The sequence below is a fragment of the Mesoplodon bidens genome, assembly GCF_964165515.1.
Source record: "Mesoplodon bidens genome assembly, chromosome: 19".
NCBI lineage: Eukaryota > Metazoa > Chordata > Mammalia > Artiodactyla > Ziphiidae > Mesoplodon > Mesoplodon bidens.
In genome coordinates, this window is record NC_138179.1 from 28,211,545 (window position 1) to 28,233,966 (window position 22,422).

At 55.1% G+C, this 22,422-nt stretch overlaps 1 protein-coding gene across 1 annotated transcript; it reads right to left on the reverse strand.

Moving 5' to 3' along the window:
* Window positions 1-10: 10 nt before the first annotated feature.
* ADORA2B (adenosine A2b receptor) lies at window positions 11-20,991 on the reverse strand (the record flags this gene model as incomplete). Its single annotated transcript, XM_081218767.1, has 2 exons — window positions 11-1,386; window positions 20,654-20,991. 2 exons carry the CDS (start codon window positions 20,989-20,991, stop codon window positions 723-725), a joined length of 1,002 nt encoding a protein of 333 aa, XP_081074893.1. The 3' UTR covers window positions 11-722.
* Between the last annotated feature and the right edge of the window lie 1,431 nt (window positions 20,992-22,422).

A 22,422-nucleotide genomic window follows, 5' to 3' on the forward strand; every position in this document is an offset into this window, starting at 1 on the left:
TATTTCACCTCATACATAAACACAATTCTCTAACTTTCCTTAATAACATTTTCACTTTGGATTCCAGCAACTTGGCCAAACTTGAACTTAGGAGAGAAGTAAAATTCACTCTCTAGCTCTGGAAGGGGGAAACAGAATCTGGTGGCGGAGGGATCCCACTTCTCCAGTTTCTTCCTTTAGGGTAGTTTGCTGTACATGGAAAAGATTGTCACCAAACCTGTCATCTGATGACATTCTACTTAAGAACTTATGAGCCTGTCTTTCCCTAACATGGCAGTGCCTTGATTGAAGAATTATACTTTTAATTTTCCTGGTCACCTTCCTCAGAACAAGTACATATTTTTAGTATGTCCAACTTTTTCCATCGCCTGCTAAGTATTTGTATTGTAATAGTTCACAGTGTTTCACAGTAAAATAGTTTCAGTCATTTTCTACCATGAAAGAGGTAGACTCAAAAAAACAAAACTTCCTTTTACAATCCATTCAAGTCGTCAGCATCATCAGCAAGAGCAGCCAGAGAACCATAAACACATCTGCCAACCCTCGGAACCTACTTGTAACGTGTGCATATTAACTAGGTACGCGGTACCTCCGGGGAAGTGCTCCGAAGAGGCAACCCGCTGGCCTGTGAGGTGCAGCTGTCCTTCCAGTGAGAATCCACTGGCCATGCCCTGTCCCTTTGTTACTGAACTTGTGCCTTCTCGACGAGGCCAGAGCCTAGGTCACAGGCCCGCCTGGAGAGCAGGCTGCGCCCCTGCCTGCCCATCCCCACTGTTGCAGACGTCTGTCCGGCAGAGAACATACCTGGAGATGATTTTGTGGAAAGTGTAGCGGAAGTCTCGGTTCCGGTAGGCATAGACAATGGGATTGACGACCGAGTTGGCGTGCGACAGGAGGATGGCCGTGTTCATGGCCCACGTGGGCTTCTCCTTGGCCCAGTCTGGCTGAAAGAGTGAGGCACAGTTGATGGCGTGTACCGGCAGCCAGCACAGAGCAAAGATCCCAACAATCATGGCCAGGGACTTGGCCGCGTGGATCTCCCGCTGGAGGATGGTCCTCGAGTGGTCCATGAGCTCCATGCGCTGGAGCTGCCTGCAGGCCACCAGGAAGATCTTGACGTAGATGACCAGCATTATGAGCAGCGGGGGCAGGACGCACCCAAAGAAATTGAAGTACACCATGTAGCTCATGGGGACCACGTTCTCAAAAAGACACGTCACAAGGCAGCAGCTTGCATTTGTGGTTCCATCCCAGGGCTCCGTGCAATTGGTGGCATGGTCTTTACCGTTCCACCCCAGGAACGGGGTCAGGCCGATGCCAAAGGCAAGGACCCAGAGGACAGCAATGACCCCTCTTGCTCGGGCCCCAGTGACCAGACTCTTATACCTGTAGAAAAGAACAGCATCTGTTACCGTCAGCGTACAGCACTCTGCCACCAAAGTCCAAGACGCCACACCTCTGCTTTTTGTTCCTTTACCTCCAACAGCCTCTACCGTTCAGCCTCAGAGGGCACCATGGCCTTTTACCCTCAACACTAACAGCTTGCAAACAGGTATAAACAGCTTTGCTCTAACAAGCTCAATAAGATTTTCATTCTTAATAACTCACCTCTGTCTAATGACAAATCATGGTCGAGGAGAACAAGTGGAGAATTCTTAAAGGCTGCTTTCTAATCACCCAGATACTGACCTTGGGTCTGGGTCTCCTATGAGACACAGTTCTAGGGGGTCGAGATACACCAGGGAACAGAACCCACAAGACCCCTGCTTCTCAGGGACCTACATTCTAGCAGGGGAGACAGATCATAATCAACAACAAGCATAGGTTAGTAAATTATACGGTATGTTAGAAGGAGATGTATAGTGTGAAAAAAGAAAAAGAGTGAGGAAGGTGAGCTGTGGCAGGGACTAGTGTTAAAGAGGTCAGGCAGGGAGGCTTCACTGATAAGATGCCCTTGAACAAACACCCAACAAGTGAGGACCGGAGGCCCCTGGAGTCAGGCAGCCCCACCTGGTGACTCTGGGCGAGAAGCCTTCTAGTCGGTCTCCCACCAACACCCTAGGAAGAGTCATCCCCCTGAATTCCCCGGTAAGATGCTGGAGAACGAGAGTTCTAGCAGCGTCCCTGGCTGTCTCGGCTAGCGGCGAAGTTGATAAAAATTGGGAAAGAACTTAGCAAATATCAAATCTTTTTAGTAATTTTTAGACCATTAAATCTTATTTAAAATCTCTAAAAATCATAATACACATTTTGGACGTTTTGCTACAAGGTAGTCCATATATGGTTTATAGCAAAGGTATAAACTCTGCTATTCATAACTGGTCCATAATATGTATTTAACATAATGTATTGAAAAAAATGAAATAAAATCTTTACTTAACCTCTGGGAAGAAAACTGGGAAATAACTGGATACACATTCTCTTAAGACTCGTCTGTGGGAAGCGTCCGATCTCCTTCGCCTGCAGGATTAAGCTCACGCTTCTCAGCACGGACCACAGAGCCCTCAGGCTGCAGCCCCAAGTGCCCCTGCCTGCTGTTCCAGATAGCTGCTGCGTCCTGGCCCGGCTGCTCTCCTGGCTCAAAGGTCACCTCCTTTCCTGCTCACTTTGCAGGGAAAGGTGGCCTCTCCCACTCTCTGGCCCCAGACACACACCTGTCATAGAATCTGTTTATCTCTCACAGGTGTTCAGCCTTTTAAGGACTTGGACCTTGTCCCTTTGATTTGGTGTCCCCAGGAGCTAGCATAGTGCCTGGCACATTGGAGGTTCTTTATAAGGTGGCCATTACAAACACATTCCTGGCTTGTTACCAGACAGCTTTAAAACGGGATTCTGCTTATTAGGAATGCCTGATGCTGTGGCCTGGACAGGCAGCAGAACGGGTCCAGTTTGCGGGGGCAGTTAACTGATGTCTTGCCTTATGTTGACAGTGGTCCCTCATCTTCTCTGCTCTCTATGAGGGCAGCTCAGTTGTGGGGTCTTGACTACAGAGGACCTGCTGGGTGCAGCTGCTCACTGAACTTTTCTAAGCCAATAAATCCATCTATTTCCAAATCCTTTCTGCTTCCCTCCTCATGCAGGAATGTAAAGCCATTCCTTATAAAAATGTTATTCCTGGCCATTGCCTTGCCAGAGACGTGAAGAATACAATCAGTCCCTGTAGGGTAACAAGGCCACCGCCTCCTGAAGGCCAAGCACTTAAGAGTCACAGAACTTCAGGCCCACGAGGCAGCCATGCCTCCACTGTTCACGGGACTCAACTGCACTGAGCTGTGTGCAGCTGAACACAGACCAGCCCCGGGGGATGAGTAAGATCTGGGGTTAGCATATTCTCTTGTCAGTCATGGTCTGGGATGGATACGGGAGGTGGTTCTGGCCAATGTGACTAAAGGAAGTCTGCTAGGGTACTTCCAAGAAAAGTTTTACTTGATAAAAGGAGAGAGACCCACGAGGAGAGCTCCTCCCCATACTCATCCCTTTCTGCTTTTGATGCTCTTATGGGAGGCTGTGATGCCTAGAGCTGCAGCAGCCATCTTGTGACCATGAGGCATGAGCCTGAAAACAAAGCAAATGGCGAAGCAGAAGGGAGGAAAGAGTCCAGGTCCTTGATGGTGTCTTTGAACCACTACACCAACCCTAGAACTATCATGGCTCCATATTGTAGTTCAAGAGATAATTGATGGTCTAGATTGCTTAAGTCACTGTTACCTGCAGCCAAAAGCATGCTCATACAAACTGGAAGGGACTTTCATCTTTTCTAGTCCAACTTCTCTTATTTTACAAATGAGGAACCAGACATACAAAGTCTTTAAGTAACAAAGGCAATACAAGAACCAAAGACCAATAAGTCAGGACTTTCAGGCCTCTGTTCCTTACACCACGTTATGCTGCCTTTTTTAAAAATATTTATTTATTTATTTACTTATTTATTTGGCTTCGCCAGGTCTTAGTTGCAGCACACGGGATCTTCGCTGACGCATGCAGGATCTTTTAGTTGCGGCATGCAGGATCTAGTTCCCTGACCAGGGATCAAACCTGGGCCCCCCTGCATTGGGAGCACGGAGTCCTAACCGCTGGACCACCAGGGAAGTCCCTATGCTGCTGCTTTTACGTGACTTTTTTCTAAGCAATATTAGACACGGAGTCCTCTGTACACAGAGGGATCCCAGGGGATGGCTTCCTGGTGGAGTTCAAAACAACTGGAATCCACCCACATCTGAACTTCTCAAAACTGTTGGATCCTGCACGTATGAAAAACTACTTTTACGCTAAATCGTCTTAGCTGAGGAATAGCAGCTGATTTCATTCGGGGAACAGCTGGTCTCAGCCTTCTCCGTGACCCCCTGCACCAGGGCCTTTCTCCCCTATTGGTTCATTATTTTATTCAGAGGTCTTCCTTGTATTACCACACACTCTGCTGGCAGTGGAAACAGAATCACAGCCCTCGTGGGTTGTGAAGCTAACGGAAGAGACAGAATATAAACAGGTAAACACTCAAAGGTACAATCACACGTCAGAAGGAGTTTGGCCAAACCAAAAGGAACAGGGTGCAGATTAGAGAAAACCAGGAAGAGCTTGGACATAGGGTGTCAGGGAAGCCTCTTAGGCAGCAGAGCCGGAGGTGGAGGGGGGCACGGAGGCTCTGAAAAGCGGGGAGAAGCCATTCTAAGCAGAGAGAACAGAATGTGCATGGCTTCCAGACAGGAAAGGGTTTCACCTTCCTAGAGAAGCAGAGGGGTGAGGCGGGCCCGTCCCCAGGCCGGGGGAAGGGGCTGGAGCTTGATGCTCAGATACCCCAGTGCCGCGGGATACCATGGGGGGCTCGAGGCACACGGGGGGGACGGTACTGGTTTCGGCTGTGTAAAGCTCACTGTGGAGACGGAGTTTCGGGCAGCCAGAAGGAAAGCAGAGCAGTTAGGAAACTACTTCAGTGGTTAACTCAAGAGAAGATGTTGGCGTGGGGCAGGATGACAGCAAAGACAGGGCTCACAGACGCCCCCATCCTAGCAGCTCTGAACTACATGACACGCTGGGGGCTGGGGGAAGACACGTGCCTACAGACTCCCCCAGCCGCCAGCTGCACAGGGCACATCAGACACACGGCCGCCCCGCCTGAGCGCCGCTCTGCAGGCACCAGGCCCGCGCATCCCCCGTTTCGTGAGGTCCGAGCACCATGGCCAGCTACAGATGTGGAGGCTGAGGCTCCCACGGTTAAACGACTGGCCTGCTGCCCCCGAACTGCAGTCAGGACACAAACCCACCAACCTGATCTGATTCCGGTTTTGCCCAAAGCAGTCACTTTCCTGCTCAGGACCCTGTGGTTCTTCTCACAGATCCCAGCTCCCCCCTCCGCCAGCCCTGGCTCTGCTGCCCTCTGCCCTGGCCAAAGCTGCCAGCCATTCCAGGGATCCTCCGCCCCCAACTCCGTGGCTGGCCACACGGGAAGCGGCGGAGGCCTCTGCTGCCCGCTCGGCAGGCAGTCCTTAAAAGGCGGCAGGGGGACGCTTCTGTTGGCAGACACAACCAGACCCACAGGAGGACGTGGCTCCAAAGGCAGATGCGCTTTTAGCACCGGAGCTGCAGCCCCATGATGGCAGACCAGTCCGTGTCTGCGAGACGCTGCCTGGACCCGAGCACGGGTGGGAGACGGCCAGGGATGCTGGGGAGAGCAGGCCGGTGTCCCTGCACCGGGCGGGAGGCGGGGGGCACGACCCCCGGGTCTCTGGCATCTCACGGGGGGGGGGTGGGCTCCGCTCTCCTCCCCCATACCCTCTCGTCTCCCACTTCTGGCTGGGCCTCTGTCCTCTCTCTGAGTGCCCCGCTCCCACCCTGCCTACCCCTTGCTCCCTTGCTCCCCAAGCACCAGGGGCTCTCAGAGCATCCTCGTGTGTGTGTGAGCGCGTGCGTGCCCCCCACATCATTCCTGAACGGCGGGAACGTGTCCTTTCCTACATCCGCCCCAAGTGCAGGAGGAGTAAATGGAAGGCAATGAAGAGAGGAAATGGAGGCGGCAGTATTACTCCAAGCAAGCAGGAACGGTTCCAGCCCACACAAAAGGGGGGTCCTGGGAGAGTCCACCCTCTGGGAAGTGGCTGTGCCCCCGCTGTGCTGGACCCACCCACCCTCCATGCAAGGGGCTCATTAGCTAAGGAGCCGGACCGAGAGACAGTCACAACAAAAGGGAACAGTGTGGACGCCGGGCTCACACCACGATAGAGGGCCTGCCAAGGGCTGTTCAACAAGCGCTGGCCTATTTCTGGGCCAGGGTCCCCCCCCTCCGGCTCTGTAACCCTCGGCTCAGACCAGGCCACACGCTCAGCCTCAGGAATCAGAATTCCCAGCGCTCAGGGTGCTCTGAATACAGCAGATCCCCAAGGGCAGCCACCCTGGCAGTGACGCTGAGTCCAGACAGGGGCTGGGGAGAGCCTGAACTCTGCTCTCAGAAAAACGGGGAGAGTGGTGGCTGCAGAACCCACCCCTGTGGGGCCTTTGAACACAGATACCGTGTGTGCAAAGCACTTTATAAATGCAAATCACTAAGTAAGTACACCCGGAGCTCTGTTCTGCTTCTTAAAATTGCTGATTGTTCCTTTAGGGACTTTTTTCTTTATGTTCTGTTTCGCTCCCAAGTTTCATTTCTCTGTAACAGAAACACTTCTGCTCCAAAGCAACATACACATTCTCAGAAAACGTCATATTCTCTAAAATTGCACACAAACAATAACGGGACTTACGTGAAAATGGGGTGAGAACAGACCACTCAACACCTACCAAGCGTTCTAACTACAGCGCTAACAAAATAACTTGGACGGCCCAGCAGGCAGGTCCGCGGGGGGTGGGGGTGGGGCGGGTAGAGGCTGCCGCGGTGAATGTTAAAAAAGTCCCCAGAAAGTCTAATGGAAATCCTGGCAAAAGTGCAATTAGAGCAAGGCCGACGGGTGCCAGGCAATGCAGCCAGACGAGGCGACGTGACGGCGTGCTGTGAGGGCTGTGGGTGCCGCGGGAGGCCCGGGCCTTGCTTCCCTCCCCCGGGTCCTGGGAGCCGCTCTGGGCTACACAGCAGTCACACTGAGGACTCTTCCCTCCCCTGCTGTAGCCGGCCAGGCTAATCCCACTATTCCTGCTCCTGTGTCCGGGCAGAACCCCAGATGAACCCAGACAGTGCCTGCACCATCCCAACACCGTTCACCCAGAGCATGCGTCCCGCTCACAGGACAGAAATTCCCCTGAAGCGCAGCCCTGGGCTCCCGTGGAGCCCCGCGTCCCCAGGGCGCCTCACAAGAGCCTCCCTGGGGGCTGCAGGGCCGTCCCCTGCGGCGGAGCCGAGACTTCCTCAAAGGCAGGGACACCGTCACTCACGCTCATATCCAGAACACCTCGCACCGGGCCTGGCGAGCGAAGCCCTGACGCCAGCCTGACTTTGTAAGAAAGGAACAAAGTGTGCTTCCTCGGCACACGTACCCGCCTAACACCCACCCGGTAGCTCTAGACAAACAAGCCGAGGGGCGCGTGGACGTGTCCCGAGCTCCAGCTTGTAGCTCACAAGAGGCATCTGTCTAAGAGGGACCTTCTGAGGCTGAAGAGTTGCTTCCCACCAAGGTAACGGGGGCTTCAGATGTCACGGACAGAAACAGTAGCAATTCTGCACTATGCCCATTCAAGACCCAGGATCCATCAACCTTCCCACAAAGAAAGCCGAAGACCCACATGACTTCACCGAAGAATTCTCGCAAACATGTAAGGAAAAAATAAAACAATTTTTACACAAAAAGAACTGCTTGGTTCTGTTTACGTGAAGTTCAGGTCTAAGGGTGGGAGGAGGGTCTCCCGTCTACCGTCTGTGGTAAATAAATGTCTTGAGGGCCAGCCGCCTTGTCTCCACGGCCTGAGATGGTCACAGCTGGAGCCTGCAGGGCCGCTGGAGGCCAGGACAGCGCCTGCCCACCTGCTGGATGACAAGCTCTGGCCACCGGAGCTGCCCTTCAGGCTGAGTTCCTCCCAGGAGGCCAGGACCCTCAGCCACTCTGGCTCCTGAGGGTCCCCCATCCCCTCCACCAAGTTCAGACATGCCTGCATCCCAGTGGGGACTTGAGCCGAGCCACTGCCAAGGTGCAGGCAGGTGGAAGAGATGCCATCTGCCCTTCATGGTCACCCGGGAGCATCAGATGAAGAGTGCAGGAAAGAACGTGGGCAGCCGTCCGCACCAGGTCAGCACGGCCAGAGGAGGCTGTCCAGCGTGGCCTACAGAGACGGAGGGTGGTGGCCAGGACCAGGTCTCCCAGAGCTCACCTTTGAGGCTGGTTCTTGGCGAGGCTCCTATTTTGGTCTCATATATCGGGTGGGACCTGGGGACAGCCCAGGGCCGCTGGGCTCCAGACTCTGGTCTCATTGACGTGAAATAAGAACCCCCGAGAGAAAAGCCCACTGCCTGAACCCAGACCAGAGAAGAAAGAGGATACCTTGTCATCCTCTCTCCCCGCAAAGGTACCCTCCTCCCATGGCTGGGGCTGAAACACACTGCGCTTCAGACACACCATTAATTGTCAAAAGCGTCAGCCACCACACAAACAACCAGTTAGACGTCAAGAGACACGCGGCATCCTGTTGCTGGTGACGGTAACTTTTTTTTTTTTTTTTTTTTTTTTTGCGGTACGCGGGCCTCTCACTTTTGTGGCCTCTCCCGTTGCGGAGCACAGGCTCCAGACGCACAGGCTCAGCGGCCATGGCTCACGGGCCCAGCCACTCCGCAACATGTGGGATCTTCCCAGACCGGGGCACGAACCCGTGTCCCCTGCATCGGCAGGCGGACTCTCAACCACTGTACCACCAGGGAAGCCCATGACGGTAACTTTGAAGATAACCGCTCGTGAGGGTGTCCAACAGGCTTCTCCGCTGGAACTGCTCATCCCTCTGTGATCGGCTGTACCTGTGGTGCATACACTTCGAGATTTTTGTAAACATCTTGGCCCTCATCAAACGTTCACCAGTGAGTTTTATCACCTGTTAACTGTTCTTCCCGGAACCAGTTATTATGATGACAGTTGCCGAGTGAGGATCTGCTTAAACTCAGTCATCCCTACTCATTCGAGAGCTGGCGTTCTACTGCATCAGGAGTTCCCCCAAGTCATTATGTAACTAAACAAAACAAAGCTCTCCTAGCTGTGTTCATCACGAGGGCCTAGAAGAAACGACGCTTCAGCAGCCAAGAGCACTCCTGCCGAATCTCGGTTTCTAAATACCATTCTCCACTGAAAGAAAACAGGGCTCCTTGGAGAAATGACTGATTCCAAAGCCAGAAAATACGATGGAGCCTGAAAAACCTTTCTGTGCCAGTAAGTAAGAAGTGTTCAAAAACGTGATGGGAACGCTCAAACAGAAGTCAGCTTGAACAGGCTCTCATTCACCAAACTTGGGCATCAAAGTGAATAACAGGTATGGACTGTAACACATTAAATGAAAATAAAATTGCCTAAGTCCACTGGTATGTAAAAAAAATAATTTAAGGAAGTGCAGGGAAAGGTAAACCTCTTCTCTACAGAAGAAGGCGATTGACACAGTGGAAGGAATGAGAAAAAATAAAATTACCATTTGACATGGTAATAACTGATCCAAGCAAGAATCATCAACGGGGAAAACACACCTTTACAGTGATGAACGCTAGCAGTGATGAGATTTAACACAACAGCAGTAGGACAGATGGACTCCGTGTGCTGTCCTGTGTGATGGGCTGAAATGGACACACCATCAGGTAGACAGTATTGCCACCAAAAATGTTCAACTTGAGAATCTAATCATAAGGAAACAACCAAACTCAAAATAATGTATTGCCATGAAAGAGAGGGAGGAAAAAAACGACTGAGGAATGCTTCCAGATTAAAGAAAAACAAAGGCACATATTAAATGTACGTGTGACCTTTTATTGGAATCTGAATTTTTAAAAAACTGTAAAGAAAATGATGGGGATACCTGGGACATCTGACTATAGACTGCACCAAGTCAGTGTTAAAGCTCTTGAGTATAATTGTGTGTGTGTGGGTGTGTGTGTGTGGGTGTGTGTGTGTGAGAGAGAGAGAGAGAGAGAGAGAGAGAGAGGGAGAGAGGGAGAGAGGGAGAGAGGGAGAGAGGGAGAGAGGGAGAGAGGGAGAGAGGGAGAGAGGGAGAGGGAGAGAGAGAGAGAGAGCGAGAGAGAGAGGGAGAGAAAGCGAATGTAGCAAAATACGAACAATGTGGGAATCTGTCTTAGTTTTGAGACTTAGAAGTTGTGAAAAAACACACACTAGGGGCTTCCCTGGTGGCGCAGTGGTTGAGAGTCCGCCTGCCGATGCAGGGACGCGGGTTCATGCCCAGGTCCGGGTGGATCCCACATGCCACGGAGCGGCTGGGCCCACGAGCCATGGCCGCTTAGCCTGCGCGTCCAGAGCCTGTGCTCCGCAATGGGAGAGGCCACAACAGTGAGAGGCCCACGTACGGCAAAAAAACAAAAACAAAAACAAAACAAAACAAAAACACACACTAGTTCAGAATGACTCATTCTTTCTGAAACCACAGACCACATTAGTCAAATGGATACAAATGTGTGTGTGTATAACTATATATATATATGTATATATATATAGTTATACACACAGATATAGATACATATATACAAATATATCTTTTAATAGCAGGGACTTTTTAAAAAGTACAAAATGAATGCAGTACGTGTGTGCTTGTGTATGTATTAAAAAACTAAGTTTCTCATGACTTCTGAAAACGCCAAACTTAGGAGCCATTTACCCCTCTAGGCAATGCCAGTGTGTCTCTTCCCCTCCCTCTCTTTCTCAGTCTTCCACTCTCCCCGGCTTTATCCTGAGGACACCCTCCACGGGCTTGTCGTGTCTCCACGACAAGCTGGTCCATCCCTATCAGGGCAGGTCCCCCCAGCACACATGTGTGCACACACACACTGCCAACCCCTAGACACGTTACATGCCAGTAACTGGACCCGCCTACTGGAGATGCTGGGGGAGCAGCGTGAGCCCTGCTTATAAAGAAGGAGGAAAGGCAACCTTAATCCAGTGACAAATAACCTAGAAAATACCCACAAGCATGCAGAGAGCTGCAAGGGAATCCAGGGTGCCTCCCAGAGAGAGTGTCGTGGAAATCGGCAAGAGTCGGCAGGAGCAGAACATCCCAAACAGGGAGAATGGCATGTGCAGAGGCCTGACCTCAGCCAGGGGATCGAGGGAGTCCTGAGAAGCAAAGCAGAGACACAAAGGGGAGAGGGGGGTGGGGGAGGCCGGAGGAAGGACCAGAGCCGGTGAGAGGCCGGCCCTGTCCCCAGGCGAGGGAGCATCACGTCAAGGAAGCAGCAGCAGCCAGGCGCAAAGAGGGCTGAAGGGGCAGCAAGGATGCAGGGCTGGCATCGGGAGCAGGAGGAAGCAGAGGGGGACCAGAGAGACCCGGCTGCAGGCTGGGGGGAGACGTGCCGCCCCCAGCACCTGGTCTGTGATGTCTTTCACTAGCGCTTGAGACTCTACTTTATTAAAAAAAAAAAAAAAAAAAAAAGGGCAGTTTTGGCGCTGGCGTCGGTGGTGTCAAAATCAGCACTGGAAATCAAGATGTGGGACAGAAAGCTGCTTTGGGGAGCCTTGTGGGGGGCAGGGCGGGAGCAGACCAGCCCAAAGCAAAGCCAGTGGGGCTGAGAGAGGAGAGAGCAGCTTGAGGATGTTTAAACAGCGCCGGGTCTGGAGTGACGCTGTCAGGACGGGCTGGATCCAGAGCCGAGGAGGGCCGCCCAGCCTGGCGCTCCCCGAGCGCCACCCCCTACGTACCCCGCCCCATGCGGGCGCCTTAACAGCCCCTGCGCCTCTGGGATGGGCCACCTGGCGGCCCAGAAACCCGGGCTCACCTGGACTCTTCCTCTGCTCGGGCCCAGCACCCTGCCCAGTCAGCAAGTCCTCCTGAACCCGTCACCCCTGTGACCCCTGTGACCCCGTGTCCCCGCCGCGAGCACACGGCTCAGCGCGTGGTGTCCAGGCGGATGCCAGCCTGGCCCCGACCAGCCGCGTCTCTGGTCCCCGTTCACCGACTGTACCCCCAAGGCCCACCTCTGGTCTCAGGGGTCCTCCCCGTCCTGGTCTTCTGGTTGGCTGCACGGTTTTCCCTGTGGCCCCTCTGCTCAGACCCTGCCCAACCTCCTGGCTGGAACGGCGCGTCAGCCTGCTTCCCCGGTGGAGGAGTCCGGGTACTACCCGCCTTGAGGCTCCCTAGACTCTGCTTCCACCCTCACGGCCTCTGCCCCAGGCACGCGTCCTTCCTTCTCTCCTGGAAAACAGCAGGCTGCCCTCCAGTCCACGCTCCTGCTGTCCATCAGAGTGGCTGTTCTATGATGCAAACCTGACCGCAGGAACTCCTGGTGAAAATCCTCCCCTGGCCTTCCAGGTCCCGCCTGTCACCTCTCAGAAAATCACGTTTAAAGGACACTGAGAAACACAAAAGGAAATAACTTCATGATCATCCTAAAAACATAAGTGGAAGGTGACATCCAGCCAACCAGAGATTCTGATGAGTTTCTAGAAGCCAGAAGGCAGACGGGATCATCAGGATGGGGCATGGAGCCCTAAGCCAGTAACAGGCTGACCGGGAAGAGAGGTTCCAGCCTTGCAGACAGCAGGTTCCAGACGGGATTTAGGAAAGGAGCAGAAATCAAGAGGAAGGCTGCCTGCTGACCAGCCTGGGGCGGCCTCACCCCTCAGGCATCACGCCTGCACTTCCCGTGTAGCTGGGCACATATCCCTCACGTCCCCACCCTTCCCCAGCTGAAGCTCGAGACCCAGTGACGGAGGATGGGGTCGGAGGAAGAGTTTTGATTATATACAGTCTATGCCACAGCAAGAATCCGAACCATGTGAATCCAAAAGTGGTTTTTCAAAATTGACTCCAAAAAATTTAACCTTAAATCAAAAGTAAAAATATGAATGCTAAAATTTAAAAAAACAAAAACAAAAATAGAAGAACTAGAGGGGAAAAGTCAAGGAACTCTTCTAGGGGAGAACAAGACTAAAGTATTGGAACCTTATATGTAAGAGTACATTTAAAAGACAGAAACAGTCAAGGAGGGAAAGTCTCCATCTACCTATCAAGAATCCCAGAAGGAAAAACAGACGGAATGGAGATAAGGCAATAATCTAGGAAAATTCTTTTTTAAGATTTCAGAACTGAAGACAGACCTAAGCCTTCAGACTGGAAAGGCATCATCCCCAGGTGAAGGAGAAAAGCTGAAAGTCAATATTTAGACCCAACCTCGTGGAATTTCAGAACACCAAGCAAAGCAAAAGATCCCAAAGGCTTCCGAGGAAACAGAGTTACAAAGAAGAAATAAACCCACGTCGGACTTCTTGGGCACCCTGGGTGTTCGAGCAATGCCTTCAAGCCTCTGAGCGTATCAGTCCAACTACCAACCACGTGTGAGAAAGAAAAACGCTGCTGGCACGAAAGAACCCACGTCGTGAAAAAGCTACCTATGGATGGTATATAGACAAAAACATGCAATCCCAGAAAGAGGAAAGAAAACATGCAGGATGGGGGGCAAGAAATGGCAGAAGCACCCCAAGAGTATGATGGGGAGACCCAGCACAACCCCCGCGTAGCACCGTGCACCCTCCACAATGAGAATGAAGGAGCTGGGTCGTCCTCTAATTTCCAGATGGGAAGTTCATGATCCAAACACTAGGCTGACTAAAATGGGGCATAATTCTGAGCAGTGGGCGGCACCTACAAACAGAACCCATGTGACCTGCCATGAGACCCATCTCCTGGAGAAGATGGGCTTGGTGATAGGAGGGCATTTCTGCTCCAGTCACCCTGCTCTGCTCGGGGTGAGTGAGAAACACGCGCGCAGAACATTATACGCGCTGGGTATCAGTTTCCACTTTTCAGAAACTCTCTACAAAGTGCAGGAAACTTTATTAAAGATACAGAATAAAATGCAAATGATATTAACCTTGACACTGTGAAAGCAATGGTATAATATAAATGTGTTCAATACGTAATTTGTGCAGGAAAAAAAAAAACTAAGAAGCAGTGGTTGCCTCTAAGAGGCAAATGGGAAATCAGAGGTCAGACTGGGTGACTTACTTCCCCCAGTTTACCCTTTTGTATGGTTTCATTCTCTTTACTACGGCATGGATCACCTTTGGAAAGTAAAACCTCCTACCTGTCCAAAGTAAGGTAGAGACAGGGTGACAGCAAAGGTGGAGAGATGGGGGAGGGAGGGTGGTACACTTTTCCTCATTTTTCTTGACAGTTAACAGCTACACTGCCTACAAGTGATGGAATTAGAAATAGAGGCTGAAATAGGATCCACAGAAAAAAATCAAAATATAACAGAAATTGGAAGGAACAGGGCTTGTGTTGTGTGGTAGGCAGTCAACAAATTCTGTTTAAAGATGGCAGCACAAACCCAGCTGTCACCGTGGAGGGCGGAGTGGCCCTGGGAACCAGTGTGGGAGGGCTGCCAGGCAGAGGGGCTGGTGTGGGCCACTCGGCCTTTCCCTCTGGAACCCTCTGTGCTTCTGAATACCTACTTCTTCACACTAGTTGATTTCTAACGTAGAACACAACAAACAAAACCAAGTCCTTCGTGGACTTACCAGTGCCTTGAGGACAAAACCCAAACTGCTCAGCAAGCCTCCGGGCCCCCCTGGACCCGCTGTGCTGGGACCCCGACCCTGAGGCCCGGCAAGCCCGCTGCTCCCACAATCCTCCCATCCTTCTCCCACGTGAAACTCTGGCATCAGCCCTCCAGAAAGACCACCGCCCCCTGTCAGCCCGGGCCGAGTTAGAAGGCCATCCTCAGCCCGTGACAGTCTGTTTCTAACTTTAATTCTTTCAAAGAAGGTACAGTTGCTCTTTGCTGCTCCGTCCCTGCTGCCCACGGCAGTGTCTCCAGCCTGTCAGCCTCCGAGGTGAAGAGCACAGCCTGCTAACGGGTCTCCTGGGCCGGGGGTGGGGATAAGAACCACACTGAAGCCCGGCTCCTGAGGGTCAGTAATAAGTCGGAAGCATCAGAAAAGCCTGGGCCTCGCTTCCCGCATCTGGGGAAGGAGGAGGTGGCCGACAGGCTTCCGCGGTCCGGGCAGCTGAGTCACATCCTGTGACGGTTCATGCACCTGCCGAGGCACTGCAGCCTCCTTCCCCTCTGGCCACAGTGCTGTTCTGCTGTGTCCTCTTTGTCCTGGTGACATTTAAAGGGTCCCGCTCGTGATCGCCGGGGTCCCCCCTTGTCCACGCCTAGAGGCTGCAGCCTCTCCCTCCCGGGGACACAGGCTCACCCCGCCCTGGCCGTGTGACCTGGGCCGATGACAGCTCTCTGAGCCCTGTCCTCCCCACTTGTGGATCTGGAGGTGACAGGATAACCCCCAGAAGGCTGGCGCAGGGGCTCACCAAGGCGAGGCATGTGGGGGGCCCAGAAAAGGTCACAAGAGCAGCTGCGGCTCACAACCGTGCCCTGCGTTCCGGTGTCCAGAGCACACCTGTCCGCCCACGTGTCCCTGTCCTGGTGTTGTGACCCCGGCCGGCAGGCGAGCGTGAGGTGGAGACAGGGTACCGCAGGGCAGCTGTGCCCATGGTCTCAGCTCGTCTGCCTGTGCAAACACAGTTAACTCTGCCCCTTGACACATACTTTTTCGGCACGTGATCAAAGGCCACCCATGCTTTCCAGAACCCTGTGCAAACACTGCTGAGCCGCACAGCCAGGCACTGGGTTCCTGCGAGGCTGCTGCTCCAGCATCAGAGCCCGAGGGCCGCAGCCTTCTCTGCAGAGGGGCTCCTGGTCACCATGGTCCCGGGCAGCCTAAGGTCGCGGGGGACGCTGTCCCCCTCCCCCGACCCCCCAGGTGCTCGGGGCTCCGCCTCCACCTCCCCCTGCACCAGAGGCTCCTGCACGAACGTCCAGCTGGTTGGACTCTACCCGCAGCGAGGGGACGGGACCCCAGGCACCCTCCGGATTGGAGATGGGCTGGAGGGGAGCAGGGCGGGGGATGTGATCCCCACAGGAGCTGGTCCAGAGCTGCCAGAGGACACAGGCAACGAGGCCCAGGAGGGACTCTCGGATTCGACCAAGAGGGGGCCCTGCAAGGGTGGCCTGACGAGGGGGACACAGTGACAACGGAAGTGGAGGCCGTGAGACTGGACGGAGTGTCAGAGAAGCTTCCTGGCAAGGAAACCAAGGAACGGCCTGCATGTGGGTGGGGAGAGCGGCGACGGAAGGTCCGTTTCACACGTTCAGATAGTGATGGGGGTTCCCTGGGGCCACAGTAACAAAGCGCTGCGAACTTAAGCGGTGGCTGACGCTACTCACTCCCTCGCAGTTCTAGAGGCCAGGAGCCCAGAATCAAGCGCGACAGGGCCACGCTCCCTCACGTTTGCCTCCATCTGCAAACGCCTTCCCCCTTCTGCTTGTCTATCTTATAGGAATGGGGTTTCATTTAGGGGCCACCAGGTCATCCCGGGTAAGCTCCTCCTCTGAAGATCGACATAAGGTGATGTTCATTCTTTTCCTACCTAAGGCCAAATTCACAGGTTCTGGGGATTAAAGTGTGGACACCATTCAACCCACTCCAATGGGCATTATCTGGAAGAGAAAGACAGCCCTGGTGTGGAAGAAGGGAGGACCCAAGGTGGGGAGTGGGGGGACCCAGAGCTGAAACCTTCTTTCCCAGCTTTATTTCAAAACAACATTACAGGGCTTCCCTGGTGGTGCAGTGGTTGAGAATCTGCCTGCTAATGCGGGGACACGGGTTCGAGCCCTGGTCTGGGAGCATCCCACATGCCACGGAGCAACTAGGCCCGTGAGCCACAACTACTGAGCCTGCGCATCTGGAGCCTGTGCTCTGCAACAAGAGAGGCCGCCATAGTGAGAGGCCTGCACACCGTGATGAAGAGTGGCCCCCGCTTGCCACTACCGGAGAAAACCCTCGCACAGAAACGAAGACGCAACGCAGCAAAAATAAATAAATTAATTAATAAACTCCTACCCCCAACATCTTCTTTAAAAAAAAAAAAAAAAAAAAAACAACATTACAGGGACTTCCCTGGTGGTGCAGTGGTTAAGAATCCGCCTGCCAATGCAGGGGACACGGGTTCGAGCCCTGGTCCGGGAAGATCCCACATGCCACGGAGCAACTAAGCCCATGCGCCACAACTACTGAGCCTGCACTCTAGAGCCCACGAGCCACAACTACTGAGCCTGCGCTCTAGAGCCCGAGAGCCACAACTACTGAAGCCTGTGCGCCTAGAGCCCGTGCTCCGCAACAAGAGAGCCACCACAATGAGAAGCCCACGCACCGCAGCAAAGAGTAGCCCCCGCTCACCGCAACTAGAGAAAGCCCATGTGCAGCAACAAAGACCCAATGCAGCCAAAAGTAAAAAAAAAAAAAAAAAAAGTAGATAATGTTTGAAAAAATCACAGGTGAATTTTACTGTATGGGAACTGTAGCTCAATTTAAAAAAAGAAAAAATAAAAAAATAAAAATAAAAGAACATTCAAAATCCCCCGCCAACCCCCTACAGTTCAGTCACCTACAAGGAGCTCAGTGGAGGCCACCTTTTCACCCAAGACACAGTCTTGCTAAGAGATCCCCAATACCTCCCTCCCAGACTGGACATGTGAGGCTCTGAGAAGACGCCTCCACACGGCAAAGGGGCCGGGAGGGTGAGCATCCAGGGACAGACAGACACGGCGCCTGCCATCCTGCTGACCCACCTAGCCAACCCAGCGCCCCCAGAAACACCCTCCTTCGGCCCCAGTGGACACTCAGCAGCGCAGTGCAGGGGAAACGGGGTCCAGGAGCCGGGAGGGCAGGCAGAGGGGAACCACGCGGCACTCCAGTGGCCTGGGGTGCGGCTGACAGGCAACAAGGTTAGGGAGGAGGTAGGGCTCCTGCGGGAAACGCCCGAGGCAGCAGCTGCGCGCAGACACCCCTGCCCCGCAGAGCCCCGCCCTCCCGGCTCCCGGTCCAGGCACCACTGGGCCTGGACCCCCGGATGCTCTCCTGTGTGTGGACGCCCCTCGCTCTGAGGCCAAGGGCAGGGCCCAGTGTATGCAGACACGCCTCCTTGTCAGGTCAGCACAAGTTCTCGTCTTCGTTTCCGGCCATCTCCTCGGGCGCCCCTTTCCTGCAACGCTCCCTGGTCAGTATCTGCCTTGACAGCTGGGCAGCCGCAGGGCTGCGGGCTCTGCGGCCTCGAGCCGAGCCCACGGCGGACCACACGGGCCTCAGTCAGAGCCTTGGGGCACCGGTGACGAGTCCAAGCCCTGTTCGTGCCCGGGTAGGAGGCGGGCCTAAGCTCCTGGCCCTCACCCCGGTTACTGGTGCCTCTACAGGGAGACCCCTCCTCCCCAGCACACTTCCAGCTTCACTCCCACTGACCCGTGACCCCAGGGAGGGCCTCGGAGCCGAGTAGGAGCTGCCCGGCCTGGGTCAGTAAAGAAGGGAGACTCCCGTCTCCCTGACTCCCAGAGGTCCTCGTAGTTTGGTGGGACCAGAAGTCCCCGGTTACATACTGATACTGGAATCCACACACACCCGGCCCCAGAGATTCTGATTCGGGAGGGCCCGGTGCGGCCCTGTAATCTGCTTTTTAGCTCAGCAGGCCAGGAAGTGCTGAAACAGGAGCCATGGGGACCTCTCCAGCCCGTGAGGGTGGGCTGGGCGCCAGGGGGCAGGACACATGCCATCCCTTCCTGGGACAGGTCACCTCCTGCAGACCTCTGACCTCCTGCGGGCAGGCCGGGAGGGCAGGGGCGGGACCAGCACTCAGGGTGCTCTGCGCTCCCCACGCCTACATCCCACCCTCCTGCCTTCAGCAAATGCAAAGGAGAAGTCAGGGACCTGTGATTCACATTTCTTTCGCCTTCACACACGCACACCCATTCTTTCAAGACCCCGCCCAGCAGAGACCAGGACAAGAACTAACAGATTTAAACTTTCATGGAACTTCCTGCTCCACGGGGCACAGGGGATTCTTCCAGTAACTTGCACTGAGCTGAGGTCTCTCTGGACCTCTGCCAGGGCCAAACCCAAGGGGCTTCCGTCAGATAAGGCTGGAGCTTGTGGCTGCCTGCTGGGTGCAAACAGTCCAAAAGGCCACCAAGTAACCAACATGAGGACCAAGAGGAAGGAAAGGGAGCCCTAAGAGAAAAGAAGCGTGTGCCGTGCGCCCGGTCCTCGGAAACCCCTGGGCTCTGTCACACCTGATGGGACACATGGGGCCTCCTGGTCACAGGCCAAGGGCAGCAGCACGTGGAAAGCCCCAGACACACAGAGGAGGCTCACAGCCCGGCCAAGCAGGAGGCTCCTGCCCTCGTTGGGACGCAGGACACAAAGCACAGGGAGCAGGTGTGCCCCGCAAGCCTGCTACAAAGGCTTCTGGGAGTGTGCCCCCCCACCGTCCATTCCCTCAAACACTTTCCCCGCACAGCCACCAATTTACTGCAAGCAGAATCCGCTTCCAGAAACGGCCGTCTGCTCTCCGCCCACATCCCAAACACTGATGCCACACACAGTGGGAACATGGGGCCAGCGCTGAGTCCCAGTCCTGCTCCTACCCTGATTCAGAGGCACCATCCTCAGTGTCCTCCCCTCACCTACAGGACGCAGGTACCTCCCTCTGGGATTACTGACAGGATTAAAGGATGTAAGTTTAAAGCGCCCGACAGAGTTGGCACCCAAGAGATTAATTCCTTCCTTTCCCTCCTACTCAACTTCCCTGTCTCAGTTCTAGACGCAAAGAGATCCCAAGCTCACCCAACTCAGAAACGCCAAAGGGGATCCAGGCGCGCGCGCGCAAGAGAGAGAGCGCGAGAGAGAGGAAGAGGGAGAAGGAGAGTGAGGGAGGGGGAGAGAGAGAGAGAGAGAGAGAGAGAGAGAGAGAGAGAGAGAGAGAGAGAGAGAGAGAGAGAGAGAGAGAAAGTAAATACTTTCAATTAAGCCCCACGTGATGCTTGTGATGCTCGGGCTCTCAAGCTCCCAGCTATACCTGGGACCCCGCTCCCCTTGCTGGCCGGCTCCTACATCTTCTGAGTGTGGGAGAAACAGCGACCCGCAAGTCCTCCAGCGTTTGGAAACCCTGGTGGCACTTTCCCAGCCGCTGGGACTGGGCAGCAGATAAACAAGGCTATACAACGCAGGAGGCTCTCAGGCTGTCGGTCTCGGCGAGCCGGGAAGCACTTAAACTCTCTCTAAAGTATAAGGGGGTGATTAGAGTCTGCACGAAGCACGCAGCGTTCCCCAAAGTTAACTGGCACCTCCGCCCAGGTCGGCAGGTACAGCCTGGAGACGGGCGGCGAGTCGCGTCATTTTGCCCACGCAGATCCCAGCGTCCAAGGTTGCCCTGGAGCCTCTCTCCCCGGCCCTACCGCCCAGCGCTCGCCGGGCCCCTTCCCGCCCGCTCGGGGCGCTTTCCCCGGAGCTGCCCCGCCGGGCCGCACCCCCGGCGCCCCAGGGCTGTCCCTACTCGGGTCCCCTGAAGGAGGCGCGCGCCCGGGGCGCCGAGAGGGTCGAGCCCGGCGCACATGTGTCCGGAGGCTGCGGGCCGGAACTCGCGCGCCACGCGCCCCGGCCGGGTCTGGGGTCCCGGGGGCCGGGTCTCCACGGGGCCGGGGCCTCACCTGAGCGGGACGCGCACGGCCAGGTACCTGTCGACGGCCACGGCCAGGAGGCTGAAGATGGAGCTCTGCGTGACCACGAGCACGAAGCAGGCGAGGAAGAGGCAGCTGTGGAAGTCGGTGCAGAAGCCCAGGCTGATAGTGACGGCGAAGGGGATGGCGAAGAGCCCCACGGCCACGTCGGCCGCCGCCAGGGACACCAGGAAGTAGTTGGTGGGCGTCTGCAGCGCGCTCGAGGCGCCCACCGCCGCGCACACCAGCACATTGCCGGCCACCGCCAGCGCGGCCAGCGCCAGCTCCAGCACCACGTACAGCGCGGCCTGCGCCAGCTCCAGCTGCATCGCCACCCGGCCCCGCCGCGCAGCCTTGAGCGCCGGGACCGCGCGTCTGAGCCGGGGTCTCGAGCTCTGCCGGCCGGCGGGCGGGACGAAGGCGGCGCGGGAGCGGGGGTGGCGCCTCGGCCGAGCCCGCCCCCTCCGCCCCGCCGCCGGCCCCGGGCTCCGTGCGCCCCACCCGGCGGGGCGGTCCGAGCGCTCGCACCTTCCCGGGAACCCGCGCTGGGGGTCAGGGCCGGACCTGCCGCGAGAGGACCCCGCGCCGCCGCCGCCGGGCGAGGCGACGACCTGCAGGCTTCGGGGTTCCCCCAACGGACCCCGCTGGACGGCAGGGCTCGCCCGAGAACGACGGGGAGGCGCGGACCGTCCCTTGGGCCGGGCTCCCCATCCTCGCCCCCAGCGCCGCCTCGGCCCCCTGTTCACCCCGGGTGAGCTCAGGCCCCAAGGCGTCACACGGGGCCCTTAACTGAACCCCCAGACCCTTCCCCTGCAGCCCCGGCGCCTCCGGAGAGCCGGGCCTGCGCCCTCTGCCGCCTGTCGGTCTCCCCAGGAGAGCCCGGGCCCAGTTGCTCGCCGCATCTAGAGAAAGCCCACGTGCAGCAACAGAGACCCAACACAGCCAAAAATAATAGATTAATTAATTTTAAAAAGTCACCGTTTAAATACATGAATGAATGAATGAACGGATCAGATGGCATGTGAACTCTATTTCAGTGTAGCCATAATAACAACAAAGCCCCTCAGCCTCCATCAGGCATGACCAGTATCACCTGCCTACGTATCAACAGGTGCAACAAGTTCTCCAAAAGCACTCACAGTGGATGTCCCGGCTGGGCGAAGTTATAGGGGATTTTCTCTCTCACTACCAAGGATTAGGAGCAGATAGCAGTGCTGCTCCTTGCCCCCCCTCTGGGTTGCCAACAGAACCCCGGGTGGCAATGACATGCACACCCCAGAGGATGAATCAGGAGTGCTCTAAGCCAATCAAATGACCCCTTTCCCGTTTGCCAGTGATTGATCTAAGGGATGGGCGTGTGACTAACCCTGGCCAACAGGAAGGAAGGGGGATTAGGCAGTGAGGTTCCGACCTCCTCCCTCCCCTCCTGCTTTAGCCACTGTTTTGTGAAAACATGTATCTACAGCTATGGCAGCCACCTTGCAACCATGAGGTGACAAACCTGATGTGAAAACCAACACACTGAAGGTGATGGAGGAAAGGGCTTGTGTCCCTGATCACATCTTTGAACAGCACGAACCCCGAGAACAACTACATCTGGACTTCTTGTTCAATACCCCTGCAAATGTCCCCACCGTTGTGCATGTTTTCTGGGACTTGCGTCAAAGAGTCCTACAGAATTCAGAGCTACACAAATACTGGGTCAAGGGGATCTTAGTTCTTGGCTCACACATTCAGCAGAACCCCATGGGAGACAACGA